Raw genomic sequence first — 20,606 nt, forward strand, 5'->3', positions numbered from 1 at the left:
GACTGAAAAACAAATTACAGATACAGATTTTAGCAGAGACTTTCCCATGACAATGAAAAGATGTTTCCCCATCACAATGTCCCAACTCTTCCAGTTTGTCATCGAGCCAAAATCTGTTAACACAATCTTGCTGTTAACGGGCAGATTTCAACAAATTTGAACTGCATGCTTCTTTTAGCTCAGGACGTCCTTGGTGTCCCAATGTGCCCCAAAGTGCTGACCCATGTTGAGATCCTATCCATGGAAACCCCTCCCTCGAACTGGAAACAGATATGGACTACGAATTAAATGCCAAACTACTGTGCTTTGGCAAAGGTCCGTGATGATATGCCATGCAACAGTTTGACGAAACCCAGGAAACTAAGCTTCCCATCTGTCTGCCTGATCCAATCATGAAGAACTGTATGCACTGGAGCAGCAGGAGGAAGACCAAGTTCCTAGAAAGATAAAAAATGGCATTAGCTTCCCCCAGAGCGATCCAAGATCTGATAGTAACCAAATTCACGCTTTTAATCATGCACGCACAATCTACATCCACATCAGTGTCCACCTTACACGTGGCAAAGATATGGCCCTTAAAATGCAAAGAAATTAAAACTATGACCCATACAGGTACATAACCACCAGGCTCATGATAATAATTCCCAGTATAACAGAAAAGAAAATCAGTTGTCTGGAAAAGTCACACGAACAGCAATCAATCAACCATCAATTCATATACCAATTAGGACCACCATGCACAAAGCAAATAAACATGAGCACTTAAAGCACACCGTAGCAAGTTCCTCAATGACAATTGCCCTGTTCCCATCCTTCTCAAAAAGCTCGTAAGCACCCCGAGCGTGTTGCTCCCACCTATCAAGTCCTTCGAGCTGGTGCACACTTATTGAAGCAGCACAGAACTCTTCAAAATCCATTTTTCTATATTGAAGAACAGTCATCTGCCATAAGAGTACAATGGGGGTTGCATTAGAAAAAGTTAAGACTTCTCCATAATAATGTTAAAGAACTTTAAACAATCATATCACTAGGAAAGTGACATACTGAATTCAGGAATTCATGAACACGGGACTCTTTCATTGCCTCAGTTGCATGTTTTGTGAGGGCCTGTCCACCGCAGAGAGTTTAGACACATCATTGAGGAAAATAGTTGCTGCATTACAGCATCAACATTATCAACTTCACAGGATCCTTCACCATCACTTCAATAAAGCATTCCTAAACGATACAAGGAAAGAGAACAAACCATCCTTATATTCTCCAAAGAAATGCACCCATTCTTGTTAGGCTCCAATTGTGCAAATTGCTCCCTCAGGTAGAAAACCTCATCGACTGTGAAGGTCTTTGACAGAGCCTGCCACGGGAAACAAATAAACCAAAAGTTATATGATATTTGATCCAACAGAAAGGAGATTTTTCTAGTTTGACTCATTTAAATGGTCCTTTTTGCAATATCAACACATGCATGCAAGCATACAAAAACAGAAGCACAGAAGCACCATGATCTGCAGCATTTGCAGCAAACTAAATAAAGAACGATCCAGAAAGCAAAATCACTGATTAAAAGAGAATCAATGAACCATTTGCAGAGGCTGATAAGTTGGAGAAAGTAGTTTCACCTTGAGATAAAAGAAAGAAGTTTAATCCATGGTTAAGCCCATTATATATATATATATATATATATATATATATATATATATATATATATATATATATATATATATATATATATATATATATATATATATATATATATATATATATATATATATGAAGCTCACTTTCACAAAAGCCACATTCAAATATGGAAGCCTGGTGCTTCCACAGACTGATTCCAGGTCATAGGAAGAATGTTGACAAGGACATCAGAAATTGCAGATTTATAATGACCCGATTGCACTTCCATCAGAAGCAGACATGGTTACATAATTAAGGAAATTTGACTCCTATAGAAAGCAAACCACAATTGCCCTTTCTAAGTGTGCTTTAATGATAAAAGTTTAAACATTTTCTATAATTTTTCTTTTTTAAATAGTGATGTTTTAGAAGTACACTGCATTTTAATACAGCAAGCAACTCCAGTTTTATAGCAGGCTTCCCTTAGCTAGCAATGCTTCTCGGCCCTCACCAAGCTATAGACAAGGAAACTCAAGCAGTTCCTGTCCCTCTAGAACTATGAGTCCTAAAACTCAAAGGTTGGCTTTTGTGAATCATGTCCACTCTCACATCCAAAAACATAATAGAGACAACATTAGCTCATTAAATAGGTGGAACAATTTGAGAAACTTTGCTTTCCGTTCACACTAGGATGCCCTCAGGTGCCAAATGAGGACCAACTGAAGGCATCCAACATGTGTATACGATGCCCCCAAGTTAAAAAACCTGGCTCTACCACCTGTGTGTGTGTGTGTGTGTGTGTGTGTGTGTGTGAATATGAGTTTTCCTTCAACAAAATGATACACACACCTTCAAAGCTGCCTTTCGCAGTGATGAGGAGCATAAATAGGCCTTAATTAGTTTGAAAACTAGAATATCAAATGGAACCTTTGCATTGTTGTAATTTCTGATCCAGGGATGGCCTGCAGAAGGGGAAAGGTCAGTAATTCAGATGGCAAAGCCATCACTGCAACATTCTGTCTAGTCATGAAGCACTCACTTAAAGCTTGAGCAGCAGACATTCTTTTGCGTGAATCTTTATTTAATAAGCGTTTCACAAAGTCCTTTGCTTCAGATGATAATGATGGCCAAGGAGGCTCATCAAAACTAGGATCAGCTTTTAGAACAGACCGAAAGATACCAGATTCAGTTCTAGCCCAAAAAGGACGACTCCCACAAAGGAGAATATAAGCAATCACCCTAATACTCCATACATCTGCTTCTGTACTGTAAGACCTATGTAAAACTTCAGGTGCAACATAGTATGCACTTCCTACAATGTCATTGAGCCTTTCCTCTGCAAGACAAGTTTCACAATCCCGCTTAGGAATTCAAGGGAGCAAAATTAGAAAATGGCAAGTGAAGTGGATTTAAGTATCCAATAAAGAAATTAAACTGACTTAACCTGGTTTTACAAAGTCTGATAGACCAAAGTCTATGGCCTTCAATTGGGAATTCTCATCCTTTGAAGTAAAAAGAAAATTCTGTAACAAAAAGAAAGGGTTATTAGAAAAGATAGCATCTAGAGATGTTCAACAGACAGGAATATATGAACTTACATAAGAGTTTAAGCTCTGCATAAAAACATGAGAATTCTTGAAACCTTAATATTTACAGACAACAGTAGTGCATAATTTTGTACAAGCAAATTTAATCTATTTGACTATGCCGGGATTAAATAGATATCCAAGCATATCATGAACAAATTCAGCATTGCAAATAAATTCATGATAACTATCCCCCCAATAAATAGAAAGGCAAGCATTGCAATTCTAATACTAGGATAAATCTGAGGATCTTCCAGAAGTTCTGCTCTGAATCATACTTCACTCAGCATATTAGTTGCTTAGCTATGATCTGCAACCAGTTGCAGAGGTTTTAAAGGGCTAACAGAAAGGACATGTAAGGATTATAGATCTATAAAATCAGGAGAAAAAATAATTTGTAAGATTAGTTACACAATTTCCTTCTTTTCTGTTTTTTGAATTGTGGCCAAAGAATATATAAATATTAGCCTGAAAATCTGCCTTTTGAAAACCATTATTCTGCTCAATATGGTTGGACTAGTTACAGTGAAGAAGCAAAATAAGGACGCCAACCTTATAATTATATGCATAGTTTAAAATAACTAGCGTCAAAGTTGCATCTCAGATGCATAGCTTCTTTACTCAGTTTCCTTGCAAAAGTTATGTCGGAAATAAAATCATGAATATTGAGTGTAGAGGAAGAACCAATTTTGTTCTAATTTTTCCATTTTTTTTTGAGGAAAAACCCTTAAAAAACAAAAATAGAGTATATGATCAATGGTTTCTCCAAGTGAACCTTCAAGCTCTGCATTCATTATCAATTTCTTCAAGGTCTATATCATAAATTAAACATTATTGAAGCAGTAGAACCTGATGTGCTGTTAAACAGTCTCCAAGTGAACCTTCAAGCTCTGGATATTTTGGATCAATGATTTTTCATACATCAGATGAAAAGGACTGTGATGAATGTAGAGCAGAGTGGAAGGCAAGCCAAGGCATGAAATATGAGTCATAGGATCAAGAAGAAGTTGGCAATGATGGGGCTTCGACTCATGATGATGGTGGATTTGGTTTTTGGATGTTTGAAGAAGAGAATGGGAAGGAAATTATAACCTGTCATGCCAAGGGGGAGTCCAAGTGAGTATGATCGATCTGGACCAGTTGAGGGGGCCAACCAATCCTGGCAACTTTCTTTTTTAACAATCTAACCAGAAAACAAACTGGTCAACATGATTCAAATAGCACAAAAAGAGGAGATCAGATTGGATCACAGTATACGCAGAGGCAAAAGCAGCAGTAACTAGTAAGGGCTTCTAGTCCCATCAACTAACAGATTACAATTAAATTAATTAAAGGTTTGAGAATATACGCTCATTATTCTGGCAGGTCCTTACGTAAGCTTGCAACCTGCCAGTCATGAAATCTTTTTCATTGTAAAATAGAAGGTCTTCTTCTATGTTCCAGATATCAAGAGCACTACCACAGGATTGGTCATAAGCATTCCACCATTTCCTGCAACATACATCTATATAACATTAACTGACATTTCCAGACATGTCTTGCACACTTTTGGCATTGACAAGAATGAGTTGGATACATGGCAACCACAATGTCACGCAACATGGAGGCAGCATACACTATTGTGAAGCTTTTTACCAAAAATATTGTTAAAGTCTAAGAGGATCAATACTGAACCAAGATGATGAAAACAGTGGTTCGTTGTTCCACCCTGAACCATTCATTCGATATTTATATTTACATTCAGATGACTGTCTACATATGGTATTGTTACAGGATTTATTTACATAAGGTAACCTTACAACTACCATATCTCATTCAGTGCTGTGAATCTGGATGAAAAGGGAAATAATAGGAAAGGTAGGTCCTGGTTATCCGGATGATGGATTGGAACATTCAAATTCAAATCTTAGATTTGAATTTGAATTGTATAACTGATTTACCTTAGCCGAACTTTCCATTTTAACAGGCCCCCTCAAGTTGGTAATCTTGGATCAGCTATTGCCAACTTGACCTGTAACTTCTTAAACGCATCACGTCCAACTGACTTAGTGAATAAATTGGCTACTTGTTCTGACGAGGGAATAAAGCATGTTTTGATTTCTCCATTTTGTATTTTATCCCGTATAGTGTGGCAATCGATCTCGATGTGTTTGGTTCTCTCATGAAAAACTGGGTTTGCAGCAATATGCAATGCTGCCTGGTTGTCGCAGTATAAATTCATGGGTTGGTTATGTTGAATTCCCAGGTCCTTCAAAAGACTCTTAACCCAAGTAAGCTCACAGCTTGCAAGCGCCATAGATCTGTACTCCGCTTCAGCAGATGATCTGGATATCGTATGTTGCTTTTTGCTCTTCCAACTTATCGGACTGTTTCCAATCATAACACAATACCCGGTGGTCGATCGCCTAGTCATTGGGCAGGATGCCCAGTCTGAGTCACAGAATCCATTGATCTGAATCGGACAATTGGAAGACATGAGAATTCCTCGTCCTATGGTGCCTTTCACATATCTGGGCAGCTTGTTCATAGCTTCCTGATGTGTAGTGCGTGGTTGGTGCATGAATTGGCTCAGAATATGGACCGCATGTACTAGGTCGGGCCTTGTGATAGTAAGGTATATGAGCTTACCTACTATTTTCCGATAGTGGGTTGGATCTTTGAGTAGCTCTCCATGTTCATTGTTCAACTTTAGATTTTGTTCCATAGGGATGTGAGAGGGTTTCACTCTAAAGTAGCGAGCCTCCTGCAATATTTCAAGGCAATATTTTCTTTGGGATAAGAAGATCCCACTTCATGATCGTGCTACTTCAATTCCTAGGAAATACTTTAGTTTCCCCAGATCTTTTAACTGGAACTTATCGTTAATGATAGTTTTCAATGACGTCATTCCTTCATAGTCATCTCCAGCGATGATTATGTCATCTACGTAAATGATGAGAAATATTTTTCCTTTGTCACTTGTTTTTTAAAATAAGGAATAATATGCCTTGGATTGCACAAAACCCATGAATTTGAGTTGATCCGTCAGTTTGGCAAACCAATTACGAGAAGATTGCTTTAAACCGTATATGGATTTGTTGAGTCGGCATACCATATTCCTCTCTTTTTGGGAAAAACCAGGAGGAAGTTGCATATATACTTCTTCTTTCAGATCTCCATGCAAAATGCATTGTTGACGTCAATTTGGAATAAATGCCAGTTGTAAATTGCTGCCAATGCAAGTATACACTGTATCGTGGTGACTTTTGCGACTGGTGCAAAAGTTTCATTGTAGTCGATTCCCTCAATTTGTGTGTAGCCCTTTGCCACTAGTCGTGCTTTATATCGTTCGATGGATCCGTCTGACTTGTACTTGATTTTGTAGACCCATTTGCACCCAATGGGTGTTTTTCCTGAAGGCAAATGTGTGAGGGTCAAAGTGTGATTGTCTTCTAATGCTCGTACTTCAACGCTCATTGCTTCCTGCCACTTTGCATCCTGCATGGCTTGAAGAAAGGTTATTGGCTCTTGATGTTTTACTAAGGCTGTGAGGAAGTGCTTGTGAGTTGTGATATAATTGTCATTGCTGAGGTAGTTAATGAGGGGATAACGAGTATCTTTGGATTGTCCAATTCCTTCACTCAAGGCTTCTGAATGGAATGCTGGAAAGACCGAGAAACACTTGTAGTCTTTTAAATGCATGGGTATATGCCGAGTCCGCACAGAGCGCCTAGGATGCTCATTGTGAGGTGGTGGATCCGGATTTGGTTCTTCGAGCGGTACGGACTGGAGTTGGATGAGATCATGTCTTGATTCAGGATGAGTGTTGTTTGGCTCTGACTCGTTTGGTTGATAGTTGGCTTGAGCGGATTCAGTGACAGGTGATGATCCTTGAACTTCATCCAAATTGTGATCACCTATGGGAAGGGGTAAGACGGTGCATTCTTCATCATGGGATTTTGGTGCGTTTTGGAACGGAAAGTTTGCCTCATAAAATCTGACATCACGACTGGTGAAAAGGGTTTGATTTTCAATGTCATAAACCTTATATGCGGCCTGCCCATACGGATATCCAACAAAAATACCTTTAATGGCATGAGTATCAAACTTGCTTTTCTTATGAATGTTGACAGCGTAGCATAGACATCCAAAAGTTCTGAGATGTTCATATTTAGGGTTCTTTTGTGCAAGATCTCATAAGGAGTTTTGTTCAAAATAGGGTGTGATGGTAGTCTGTTCATAATGTAGGTTGTCGTTAAAACACTTTCCCCCAAAAATTGAGGAGGTAAGTTTGCTTGGAACATCAAAGCCCTAGCAATGTTGAGTAAATCCTTGTGTTTGCGCTCTACCACTCCATTTTGTTGGGGTGTGGCGACACAACTGTTTTGACGATCAATGCCTAAGTTATTCAAAAGTTCTTGAATTTCATGGGAAAAAAACTCAGATCCATTGTCGCTCCTTATACATTTTACACAAGTTCCATATTGATTTTTCACTAATGCAAAAAAAAAATTTAGTAACCCATAAGTTTCAGATTTATGTCTCATAAGGTAAGTCCATGTGCATCTTGAAAAACATCGACTATAGTGAGAAAATAGTGAGCTCCTGATAAGGAAGCAACGTGGTAACCTCCCCATATATCACAGTGGATTAATTCAAAGATCTCATGAGTGGATATAGAGCTCGAATGAAAAGGCAAGCAAGATTGTTTGGCATAATGGCAAATTGCACAGTCATCAAGAATTTTATTGAATTGAAAATGAGTATTAAGCAGAGAACTTATTTTTGAGTAAGGAGCATGTCCAAGCCGATTGTGCCAAGTTCGGGAATCGACACCCATGCAAGATGTGGCAGCAACACATGCATTATCCAACACATACAAGCCATTTGAGAGTCTATCCGTTCCAATCATAGTCATTGAGTGAAGGTCCTGCATATTACAAATGGACTCGTTAAAAGTGACTTTGCAATTGGAATCACGACATAATTTTGGGACGGAAATAAGATTAAAGGAAAATGTGGGGATGTGTAGGACGTCTTTAAGGATAAGATTTGGTTTCAGTGTCACGTCTCCAACATGAGTGACTTGAGAAGTCGTTCCATTGGGAAGGCTCACGGGTGAACATTTTGCTATTTTCGGTAAATTTAGAGCTTTTAAAGAATTGGTTATGTGGTGTGTTGCACCTGTGTCAATAATCCAGGTCAAATTGGTATATGAGGGGGTTTGATCTTTACCTACGAGGTTTATTTTTGGCTCACCATTGGACTGAGATTCTTTTGTCATGAACTCAGTAAATTTTTGAATGAGTTCGGGAGAAAAATATGGCTTGGATTCCATGCTGGATGCACTAGTAGCATTGGCTTTGATGCGTCGTTGTTGTTCATCAGAAGATCTACTTGGGTATCCTACGAGTTGGTAGCACTTTGCCTTTATATGTCCAACTTTTCCACAGTGATCGCATCTCATCCGGCTTTTGTTTCTTCCTCTAATTGAAAACTCTCTTTCTTGATCATGTCTTTGTAAAGCAACCGCAACAATGGATTTTGAACCAACCGGTATAGCATTGATTTCCCTTTGTCTTTCTTCTTGAATAATGAGATTGTATGCTTTCGAGACAGTAGGAATTGGGTCCATTAGAAGAATTTGACTATGTATACCATTGTAACTTTCATTTAAACCCATCAAGAATTGAATCAGCTGATCCCTTTGCTGTAATTCAAAAACAGCTCTCATTCCCCCACAGGAACATTGTGGAAGAGTGGCGTATGATGCAAGCTCGTCCCACAATCCCTTCAATTTTGTGAAGTATGCTGCCACAGACGACTGCATCTGCTTGCAACTTATAATATGCTGCTGGATTTGATATATACGAGGGGCATTCGTCTGATAAAAATGTTTCTTTAGTTCAGACCATACCTCAGCCGCAGATTCTGCATATAGAACTGTAGAGGCCAGATCTTTGTGGAGAGCGTTTAGTATCCACGACTGCACCATATTATCGCATCGCGTCCATGACGCAATGAGGGATGGTGGCTCAAATGGCTTCAGAATAGTCCCATCTATGAATCCCAACTTATTCTTTGCAGTGAGCGCCATGGTCATGGCACGACACCAAGTGACGTAGTTGTCGTCGTTCAATGGTTGTGAGGCCAGTGTGATGCCCGGACTGTCGGAATGATATACGTAGAATGGATTGTCCACATCCATATTTGAGATGGTCATCTCCTTGGCAACGACTTCAGATATCATCTCAGCCATCTTGATTCAATATGGCTCTGATACCATGTTAAAGTCTAAGAGGATCAATACTGAACCAAGATGATGAAAACGGTGGTTCGTTGTTCCACCCTGAACCATTCATTCGATATTTATATTTACATTCAGATGACTGTCTACACATGGTATTGTTATAGGATTTATTTACATAAGGTAACGTTACAACTACCATATCTCATTCAGTGTTGTGAATCCGGATGAAAAGGGAAATAATAGGAAAGGTAGGTCCTGGTTATCCGGATGATGGATTGGAACATTCAAATTCAAATCTTAGATTTGAATTTGAATTGTATAACTGATTTACCTTAGCCGAACTTTCCATTTTAACAAATATTTCCAAACCAACAACAAAATGGAACAAAGAGAACTACATAGCAGGACCTGCCATAAGGTTTTACCTCTGGTTTGAGGTCCCGATGAACCACACCCTGGAGATGACAGAATGCAACTGCATTTAAAATATGTACCATAACAGCCTTGGCATCATCTTCCGAGTATTTTCCACCCCTATCAAAGAAAATATTATGTTGTTAGTTTATGGAAAGCAGGAAAGATGAAATGCTTTTTCTTAAGAGTTAAGGCCAGCTCACAAAAGTTTGAAGAGATATTTCCCTTTTTATCTTTTAGATTCTAGAAGTTAAAGTGTACTATAAAGCCATTTATAGACACAAAACACTTTCTTCTTTGACTCCCCAAAAGAAAAAAAAAGCCAATCATAATATATAAGAAATGATCCAGTCAAACTCCCTCTTTGACCATTTAATTTTGAAGAACAAGCTTAAAATCTATTGGATGCTTGTAAGGGTCCCCATACAATTGCAACCCTTCTTGGAGAGCTTTTGAATTCCTTCCCAACCAAATGCATACTAGGTCAAGATAATTTGATTCACAAAACTACATTATCACGGCCAAGGGATCTTAGGTAGGAGGAACACAATGAGTGTTGGATCGTTTTTCGGATCACACAGTTTCACAATCATCATCATGATATAAAACATGATATAAATCATAATATGCAGCATAATACAAATCATGATTTTCAACAGATCGAAACAGAAACAAGGAGCAGGCATGTCGAGTTCCGCATTACACCAAAATCCAGACAAGCAAATAGACAAACAGGTGCATAGAACACAATAAGAACAACGAAAGCATGTTAATACTGTGTAAAAGGCTAAGGCGTACGGAAGTACTCCCCTTAGAAAAGATTCGCCTCCACATATAGTGCAAACATGGCCAATTACCCGAACCCGAACCCGGCCCGGCTCGGCACGGCAGGCGGGCGCGCGCGCGCGCGTGTGTGTGGTAGTCATCCCAACCTTTTGTTCTCAGGAACAAGTGTAAGAGTTTACATGTGGGTTATAAACCCCACAACAACCTCAAACACAAACAATATGAGACTATTCCACGTCATCAAAACCAACCTTCTCCAAAAAGAAGGAAAACAGCCCACGTTTCATATTTGAATTCTCCCTCCCCTCCCTTCTTACACCTAACAATGAGTACTACTCCCAGCTTGGATAAAATTGATGCAAACATGCATTTTGAACATTCTAAAAACGGAAAAACTTACGCCTCAAAAAAATGAGTGGATCTATGATTTTGCAGTTTTTAACATTAATCACTAGTGAAAGAAGCACCTTGCAAGTATCCAATCTAAAAGCTCCCCTCCTTCACATAATCTGAATAAGAAAGAAAATATTAATCCACAAAATTAGTTCAATCACTTCAAAGAAAGCCATAAGAAGAAATAATTGAACTTTCAACAATGAAACATACATGCATATACACAATTAGAAATCAGAACAAAACTGGCTAGATCTATATCTCAAGAATAACAGAAGCAATTTCAGCACTTACTCCATTACTATATACGCATTGTCATTATCTTCATTTGCATCATAAAATTCCACTAGATTGTTATGTCCTGTCAATGCTCTCAAAATTTTCACCTCCCTACGGACATCTTCAAAAGCAATGGCCGAAGTCATCTGTGATAAACAAAACACAAGTTTTTAATTAGCTTTGGAGTTTGGATAAATCATTTTTAGTGCATAAATTGAAGAACTACCCTGTCAAGAATAAATCACAAATTTTTAATTAGATTTGGAATTAAATCATCTCCTGTGCACAAATTGAAGACCTCCATATAAGGGAGGGGTAAAGGCAAACTAGGCAAACAACATGAACAGATTCTGCAATAAAATAAAGAAGTTTGCTGGAAAGCAACATTTCATATTCATACAAAGATAGTGTCGTACTGTCTAGCAGGCCACACCAGTTGTTTAGCATTCTTTTTCAATGCTTTTGCACGGAAATGATCCACATATCTAGCAAAAACATCGTGATAATATCACAATAAAATGTGTCTGGTGATATTTTGAAAACATTGTGATACTTTCAGGTTTGTTCCGCTGTTGCAAAAAAACAATGTTAATATCATGATATTTTCCAAATATCAGCAATATTGGTGACTATCTATGTCACATGGGTGCGGGTGCGGGTGCGGGGGTGCGTCACTTTAAAAAAACTTGGGTGGGGGGTGCAGCAAAAATATAAAAAATTATATATATATATATATATATATATATAAAGTCTAAAAGTTGGACATAAATGACCTTGGGTGCGTTGATTGCACCCAGGGTTAGGTTGACCGCATCGGGTGCGGGTGCAGTTGCAGGTACAGGTACGATGCGGGTGCGGCACCAAGTTGGAGAGTCCCTGTGACATAGGTCACACACACATACACTATATATATATATATATATATTGGGTCACTAAGGACACGCCACCAAAATGGCATAGCCCATGAGGATTAACTAAAAAAAGTGAAAAGCAACTTGCGTGGCCCCACTCTCAGAGGACCATCCTCAAGCGGGCCCACCTACCTGGCTTGTTCAATAAAGCCCTTGAGGATGAGAATCTCAAAATTTTGGTTATTATATGAAAAAACATATATATATATATATATATATATATATATATATATATATATATATATATATATATATATATATATATATATATAATGCTATGAAAGCACCTCTTTTAATAGCCATTAAATTTTTTGATATCCAACGGCTGTAATATATACAAGCTTACTTAAATTGTACTTGCATGCTTTCCAAATTCTCATTATGAGAAAGATCAATTATTTAAGAAAGTAAATCTTTCTTAAATGTTATATGGCTCTCCCTGTCTCTCTCACACATGCATATACGGATCCTTCTTTCTCACATGACATGGACGATGGCATGTGCACACATGCATTAATGTCTATCCAAGTTGGACATTCATTACATCATGTTCACACGTGGATGCATAGATGATGGCATGCTCTCACATGCATCCGTGGATGATGGCATTCTCACACATGCATTCATGTCTAACAACCATGTAAATCTTTCTTAAATGTTATATGGTTCTCCCTGTCTCTCTCACACATGCATATACGGATCCTTCTTTCTCACATGACATGGACGATGGCATGCGCACACATGCATTCATGTCTATCCACGTTGGGCATTCATTCCATCATGTTCACACATGGATGCATAGATGATGGCATGCTCTCACATGCATCCGTGGATGATGGCATTCTCACACATGCATTCATGTCTAACAACCATGTCCAATGTGGAAGGGCATTGATGCATGTGTAATCATTCTATCATCCGTGTCTATCCACATATACATGTGTGAGTGAGAGAGATCTAGTTATTAGAGAGAGAGAGAGATAACATTAATCTTTCTTAAACGTTCATCCCATTAATTTCTCTTTTAATAAAAATTTAGAAAGCACGCAGGTTCCAGCTGAATGCATATTTAAGTTTCAGCATAGCCGTTAGATTTTAAATGATCCAACGCCTATTACAAGAGAGTAGGTGCTCCAGGAGCACCGTATTATATATATATATGTGTGTGAAGCACTAACATTGCATTAATATCGTGATAAAACATGATAATTTCATATCTGCAATATCGTCACCTATGTGAGACGGTGAGATCCCACGAATGTCACAAATATTGTTTTCACGAAAACCTTGCCAAGGGAAAATCTTTGAATATTGTGGGTTTTGTTAAAAAAATCTCAAGAAAATATTAGCAAATATATAAATATATAAAGCATATAAAACACAAATAAAAATTTAAATAATATAAAAATATTATGAAGTAAAGGTGAGATTTTTTAAAATGTCATTTTTCTCGGTATTATATCGATCGTTGATAGAATATTTTTATCATGGATTCTTGTTTCCTATTACTAGGAAAAAAGTGTTACATGCTCTCTCCCTCACACTCTCTTTGACTATGAATATCACTTGAAAACTGTGAGAGTAAGGCCATGTCTCCATTAAGTTAAATTTAGGGATGGCAGTAGACTAAGGGAAAATGGGGCTCCACCCCACGTCACCTCGTTTGGATCGGGCATGGAGGACATGAAACGGGGATGGAGGTTAAATCAAAACCCGTGTAGGAATGGAAGTGGGGATGGACTTATGCTTTCCCCTGCCTTGCCCTGCCCCTGATTCCCGTTAGTAAAATGCTAATATGATCTTTAAAGATGACAGTGGACCTAAGAGAAACGGGCCCTCGCCCCGCCCCGCCTCGGCCGTTTGAACTGGGGATGGAGGACATGAAACGGGGATTGAGGTTAAAATCAAAACCCATACGAGGATGGAGGATGGAATTTTGAGACGGGGCGAGGGTGGAGACCTTGTCCCCCCCCCCCCACCACCCCCGGCCACTGCCATAACTAGTTAAATTTGCAGTAAGAATTTTTATTTTTTTCAAAGGCAAGCTGGGCCCCGCTTACCACATGGGTGGTAATTTACGGTGAGGATTGAATATGCAATAACTCTCTATTTTTATGATGATAACCCTCAAACGACCGGCGACCACCCTACCTTGAATATCATAGTAGTGCCCACATTGTCCTCCATGGCATGTACCAAGATAATGGACAGCCAAGACAGAAACATTCCACTCTACCCTTGATGGTTGTCTGTCCTTGAATTGAAACACCCAAGTAATTTGAGTCAATCTATACAAATAAAGGCCCAAAATTTGAAGCAAAAACCACGGTACACTTGTTCTTCACCTCGACAATCTTTGACCACTAATTTGAACTACCAAATTACCCGCCAAGTGATAGTCTTGCACTTCAATGGGTCGGATCTTATCTGACATCCCACCCAAATCCAGCTCTGTTTTTTGGTATAAATTTTTTAACTGAATCTGATGGATATTCGTATCCAACATTTACATGTAAATAATCGGATTCTGTATTAGCCTTTCTCCCATCTGAATATGAACCCAACTCAGAACCTGATTAGCCAATAACCAATTAATCAGATTCAGTAAAGGTTCAAAAGGAAATTGAACAAAAGATCAAAACAGACAACTAAGAGAAAGGAAATAAAATGACATTAAAAATATAAATCTAAACTTAAAATTGTAATTGTAATTGTTATTGTCAAAAGTGGAGGCCATGATCTGTTGTAAGAAAAAGAGGTATATTATTAAAAGAGAAAATGAAAAATACATGTAATGGAGATAAAGAAAGATATAGCAGAATATGGTGATAAAGAGAAAAATTATGTAAACAATAGTGATCATGTATTCTTATCCATAAAGGTTGAGAGCCTATGAGCACATTCGTGTCAGCTAGATGTCATGCTTGAGAACGACCCTTCAACTTACTGATGGGCCGAAGAAACAAGCATGAAAAGAAAACAACTACACACAAAAACAAGAATTTTATGTAGTTTGGCAAAAACTGCTTACGTACGTTCACGATCGTATTGAGCTTTTTTTTATTGATTAAGATACACAATATGAGGAGGATGCCTCCTTAAATAGGAGTCTACTAATTTTACATGGAGTCTACTGGTGATAGTTGATACAGTAAGGAGTAGGATAAAACTACAGAACTACCTTTCAAAAAAATTTGCCTCAGTGCTAACACTCTTAAATACTCACCTTATACAAGCATTGGACCTACCCCTTTCTAACCCCGCCAACTTATCGTAAATTTGGATTGGCAGAAATTATGAATTTATATCCAAGTAAAACACAGGCTCCACACTACTCAACATGTCAATTTCGTTAACTTTTTTAATACTATTTTAAATATATAAAGAGAAAATATTAGCTAAAATTTTATGTTACGAGTGAAAAACACCATTTTTTTTTTATGTTTTACTTTTTTGTGCTGCTCTACCAGATCACCCCACGTCTACTTTATTGTTGGGCCCCACAGTCCCAGAGATGGTCAGGTCCAGACCTTGTCCCCCCAACCCCCACCCACCTCATTCCACTGCCATCCCTAGGTCCAGACCCTAGCAGGTCAGGTTTATGCTGCTGGAAAAGAAAGTCCATAGTGTATGGACCCAGTGAAGCACTAGGGTCTGGAACTATGTCACAAATATCAGTAATATTTGGCTAAGCCAAACACTGTAAGTCGATTCCGGTAGGTGAATAAACAGAAGTTCAGCTGGACCTCTACCTAGAATTCGGAGAGGGACGCAAAATAGAATCTATTTGAATATTCCGATTGGATTTGAACATATCTAGTTAGATCCGCTGGGGAATTCAAATCCAAGTCTGGACTCTGAACTAATGGTTTTCATTACATTCGTATTGGATCAAGATAAACTTTGACCCATTCTTTTTCTTCTTCTTTTTTAAACTTTTTTTGCAGTATCCATCATCAAAATAGAAAAAACAGAATCCAAATCCAACTCTATCATTTGGAAAGTTTCTTACATTTGTCAGGTTTCATATCTCTATTATATAATATTTTTTAATTTGTCAAATTTTTGTTTGCTTAGTTTGTCAAGTATTTTTCTCTTAATATTAATATGTCAAGTTTCTTACATTTGATAATTATTTGCTTCTGCAGGAAAACATTTTAGATTGGGGTTTGGTGGAGGGGTGTGCCAGGCCCGTGCAGCAGTACGACCTACTTGTCTGAGCCATATCAGGTTGGGCTCGGTTTGGGCCCGAGGAGGAACCACTATGGTTCGGGTCATTCTTCACTCTCTAGGTCCGGTTACAAAACTAACAGACCTGATTTTGGTTTGATATGTTTGAGGTCTGCTGCTCGTTCGAGCACTGAGATCGCCTAGTAACTAGACAATGCCTTATTGTAGGGGTGCAACCAAGTTCGGGTTCTGATGTAGGTCATCACCGGAACCTACCCATGTTGTTCAATATGGGCATTTGATGCAGTACGGGTTCATGATAACCGTCACTGAAGCCTGGATCCAAATCAGACCCAGATTGACTCAGTGGGCTCCAATCCCGAAGTGGCCTTTTGTATGGACCAAGAGCCTAGCCAAGGAGGCCATGCTGTGCGGAGGTCCACTCGTGTGACCAAAGGGCAACAAAGCACGCATACAGTCCTTCGCCAACCTGGCATGGATCCAAATCATGAAATGGTTCAAGCAGGTCTTTTGGATCCTTTAATTCGTTGGGCCTATTACCAAATGCTGATCCGTGATTCATCATGAGAACATATCTCCTCTATAAATAATTTAGGGAAGAGGAAAATATATAGTTTTGTTTGAAGAAACACTGGATACTTTATTTTCTTTTGTTTTTTATTTCGTATTTAATTCAGTTCCTTATTTTTATAGTTGATTAGCATAGTTCGGTATTGAATCCTTCGAGGTTTAGGAGTGATCCTCTTGTTCACTGCATCAACATTTCATATCCAAATTTGAATCATTGAACATATGTTGTTTATTCTAATGTATCTATCCAGATCCATAACTGGGTAACAATTCAATGTTGGATTTGGGTTAGAATCGGCCTAACCGAACATGTATTAGTTTTTCCTACATAAAAAACAGCAGAGATCACCCATTTCATTGAATCCGACAAAATAAATGTTCACATCAGATCCAAATCCCGAACCAAGTGTACAACCTAAGCTGGATCTGGTTGAACTTGATCCAATTCGTTAAAAAAGGGTAGTGTTGGGTCTGGCATGAAGGACACATATCCAATCGGACTTTCATATTCAGAATTTTCAAACTTATATTTAGATCCAGATCCAAAACTTGACGTTACTACTGAATCAAAGATAATGAGAGACACAACCAAGGAAGGCAGATATCCAATCAAGTCCCACCTAAGTCATAAATGGGCAGTGTTGGGTCCTGCATGAAGGACACATATCCAATCGGACTTTCATATTCAGATTTGTCAAACTTATATTTAGATCCAGATCCAAACCTTGACATTACTACTAAATCAAAGATAATGAGAGACACAACCAAGGAAGGCAGATATCCAATCAAGACCCACCTAAGTCATAAATGGGTAGTGTTGGGTCTGGCATGAAGGACACATATCCAATCGGACTTTCATATTCAGATTTGTCAAACTTATACTTAGATCCAGATCCAAACCTTGACGTTACTACTGAATCAAAGATAATGAGAGACACAACCAAGGAAGGCAGATATCCAATCAAGACCCACCTAAGTCATAAAGCAATTTTAGCATTTGAATTTTGAAGAGTATCTATGTACTTATTAAAGGGTAAGAAGGTAATAATATCTTACGTACCAACCCAAGTGCGTTAGTATTTAGTAGCAACTAACAACCGTAGCTAATTTTAGAAAAGTTTTTTTACCAACTCAAACCAGCTTAAATAAAGGGAAATTTTCAAAAAAACGCACCTAATGTTTGGGCAGTAACAAAAAAACACCTAATTTTTGGAAAATATAAAAAAATTTATCTAAATTTTGTCACCGTTAATAAAAAACAAATTTTCCTCCATTTAACCTAAGTTATCACTAACCCAAAACCCAACATGAGTTAAGACAGTTAATTTACTAGTTAACCCTTCAAATACTCCTTCCCTCTTTTTAAGTGCATTTTTTAAAATATGATGTTGAAGGTAAAATGGTAATTTCACATCACATTTAACAGTAAATTTGATGGCAGTAAACTCGTGGGCCTTTTTACTTAACCACGGTATTTTTTAAGTGTATTTTTTAAAAATTTCAAAAACTTAGGTGATTTTTTTTACTAATGCCTAAACTTTAGGTGCCTTTTTGAAAAGTTCCCTGAATAAATAAAAAAGCGTTGCCTTTTTAGTTATCAAATATTAAGTATATTTTGTGTCATTTTAAAAATTTTCTAAAATATTTTTTCAAGGAGGGACAATGAGCAAAACTTAATTCTCAACCTACAACCAAAGGCGGAGCAAGAGGGGGAAGGGGGTGCATCCTGCCTCGAAAATCGGGTTGGACCCGACCCGGATCTGAAACCCAATAGGGTTTTAAATCATGGCCCAATCTCTTCCACTTCCTTTTCAAACGCAGCCTCTCCCTCCGTTACGTATTCCCTTTCTCCCCCATCTCTCGCTCCTTGCTTGCAGCAGCCGACGATGCCGGCGGAATCCAGGTACGTCGTCTCTCTGTCCCTCTCTCCCTCTATTTTCTCCCTCATCTTTCCCCCTCTATGCGTGCATCGGGGACTCAGAAGGCCGACAGGGAGCCGACGAGCGCTCCCTGTTGCGATTCCCCTTTGAATCGCGATCGTCAAAAGGCCGACAGGGAACCGACGGGCCTCCCTACGGTGATTCCCCCCCTTTGTGCCTCTTTGTGTTGCTGAGAGACCGGCGGGAGGCTGATGGCCCCCTGTCGTGCCTCTTTTTCCTTTATGCCTCTCTCAGGTCGTCGGGAAGTTGGCAGGGAGCCCCCCCCCCCCCCCCCCCCCTGCGGCGACGCTCTGCCTCCCCCTCTGTATCGTATTTGCTGGGAGGCCGACAGGGAGCCAACGAGCCTCCCTGCGGTGATTCCCTCTTTGTGTTGCCGAGAGACCGGCGGGAGGCCGATGGCCCCCTGTTGTATCCCTTTTTCCTTTATGCCTCACTCAGGTCACCGGGAGGTCGGCAGGGAGCTGACCCCCCCCGCCCCCTATATCATATCTGCTGGGAGGCCGGCAGGGAGCTGACGCCCCCCTGCTGCATCACTCTCCCCTAAGTCCCCTATGTGCTCTCTCTTTCTACGTCTTTTCGAGTTGCAGAGGAGGGGTATTGTCCCCGACAGAGAGCCGACACCCCCTACGTCTTTTCGAGTTGCATCCCTCTCTCCTGAGTCCCCTCCGTTATAATATACTTTTCGACTGATTGCTCATGTAGTATCTTATTTATTTGTACAATTTAAAATAGAAAGAGGACAATGTTCGAGTACCAAGAAAAGGAAAAACTTGTTATCATTTTTTTCAAAGTTAGACAACTCTTCAAATGGACAAGTCGAGGAAACTCCAAGTCCTACTCCAACCATTCCTTCATCACCTGAGCATATTCCATCTCAGAATCCAACTTCTGAATCTGATTTTTATATTGAAAGAGATCCGGGTAAAAAAAAATGTATGTGTGATCACCATGTTAATAAAATAGATCGAATTAGACAGACTTATCTTAGAGCGGGACCTTTTTAGCCAAAACTTGCACAATACGCAAGTAGACAATATGGTAAACAAGTGTGTCGATGTCAAGAACATTGGTATGATAAGTTTCTTTGGCTAGAGTATTCTCCGACAGAAGATAAATCATATTATTTTTATTGCTTTCTTTTTCTTGATAATAGCCCTTCTTCGAATCTCTTAGCATTGGCAACAATTAGGTTTAATAATTGGAAGATGGTTAGTCAAGGAGAAAAATGTGCTTTTCTTACCCATGTCGGCTCTTCACCATCTTCATATTATAATGTATGTATAAGAAATGCAGAGATTTTGATGAGACTGGGTCATCACATTGACAAAGTGATGAATGTTGTATCTCAGGAGAAATGTCAGAAAGCTCGTTTGAGAGTAAGAACCTCAATGTTAGCTCTTCAGTGGTTAGCGCTTCAAGGTTGCGTATATAGGAGCCATGATGAATCTTTATCTTCGTTGAATCATGAAAATTTTATTGAACTGGTTGATTATTCTGAAAAAATGAATGCAAATGTTGGTAAAGTTGTTTTGGCTAATGCTCCAAGAAATGTCACATACACTTCTCCAGATATCCAGAAGGAGATTTTGCACATTATGGCAAACAGAGTACAAGGTATGATTTGTAATGAAGTTGCAGATGCACCATATTGTAGTATTGTTGATGAAGCACAAGATACATCTAAACGAGA

General features: G+C 38.9%; 1 protein-coding gene across 3 annotated transcripts; it reads right to left on the bottom strand.

The window, feature by feature from the left end:
• Positions 1–296: 296 nt before the first annotated feature.
• LOC149816182 (CDPK-related kinase 5-like) lies at positions 297–14,674 on the bottom strand. 3 transcript variants are annotated; one of them, XM_089987460.1, is made up of 11 exons: positions 14,666–14,674; positions 11,320–11,450; positions 11,100–11,141; positions 9,858–9,966; positions 3,062–3,140; positions 2,657–2,953; positions 2,467–2,579; positions 1,247–1,354; positions 1,045–1,107; positions 774–941; positions 297–437 (listed from the first exon to the last, which is right to left on the bottom strand). In XM_089987460.1, exons 2-11 carry the CDS (start codon positions 11,448–11,450, stop codon positions 297–299), a joined length of 1,251 nt encoding a protein of 416 aa, XP_089843586.1. In that variant the 5' UTR covers positions 14,666–14,674. The 3 variants fall into 3 exon arrangements, with proteins under 3 accessions (XP_089843586.1, XP_089843585.1, XP_089843584.1); XM_089987459.1 differs by lacking the exon at positions 14,666–14,674 and adding an exon at positions 11,484–11,507; XM_089987458.1 differs by lacking the exon at positions 14,666–14,674.
• Positions 14,675–20,606: the final 5,932 nt, after the last annotated feature.

The sequence above is a fragment of the Nuphar pumila genome, chromosome 14 (assembly GCF_984573655.1).
Source record: "Nuphar pumila chromosome 14, dmNupPumi1.hap1.1, whole genome shotgun sequence".
In the NCBI taxonomy this organism is placed as follows: Eukaryota; Viridiplantae; Streptophyta; class Magnoliopsida; order Nymphaeales; family Nymphaeaceae; genus Nuphar; species Nuphar pumila.

Bases quoted from the DNA above. Each gene is read 5' to 3' on its own strand.
- LOC149816182 (XM_089987459.1), bottom strand. From the start codon at position 11,504: ATGATTTATCCAAACTCCAAA. The intron at 11,451-11,483 runs GCTAATTAAAAA...TGTTTATCACAG, and splicing joins TGATTTATCCAAACTCCAAA to ATGACTTCGGCCATTGCTTT. The intron at 1,108-1,246 runs GTTTGTTCTCTT...TGCGGTGGACAG, and splicing joins CTTTGGAGAATATAAGGATG to GCCCTCACAAAACATGCAAC.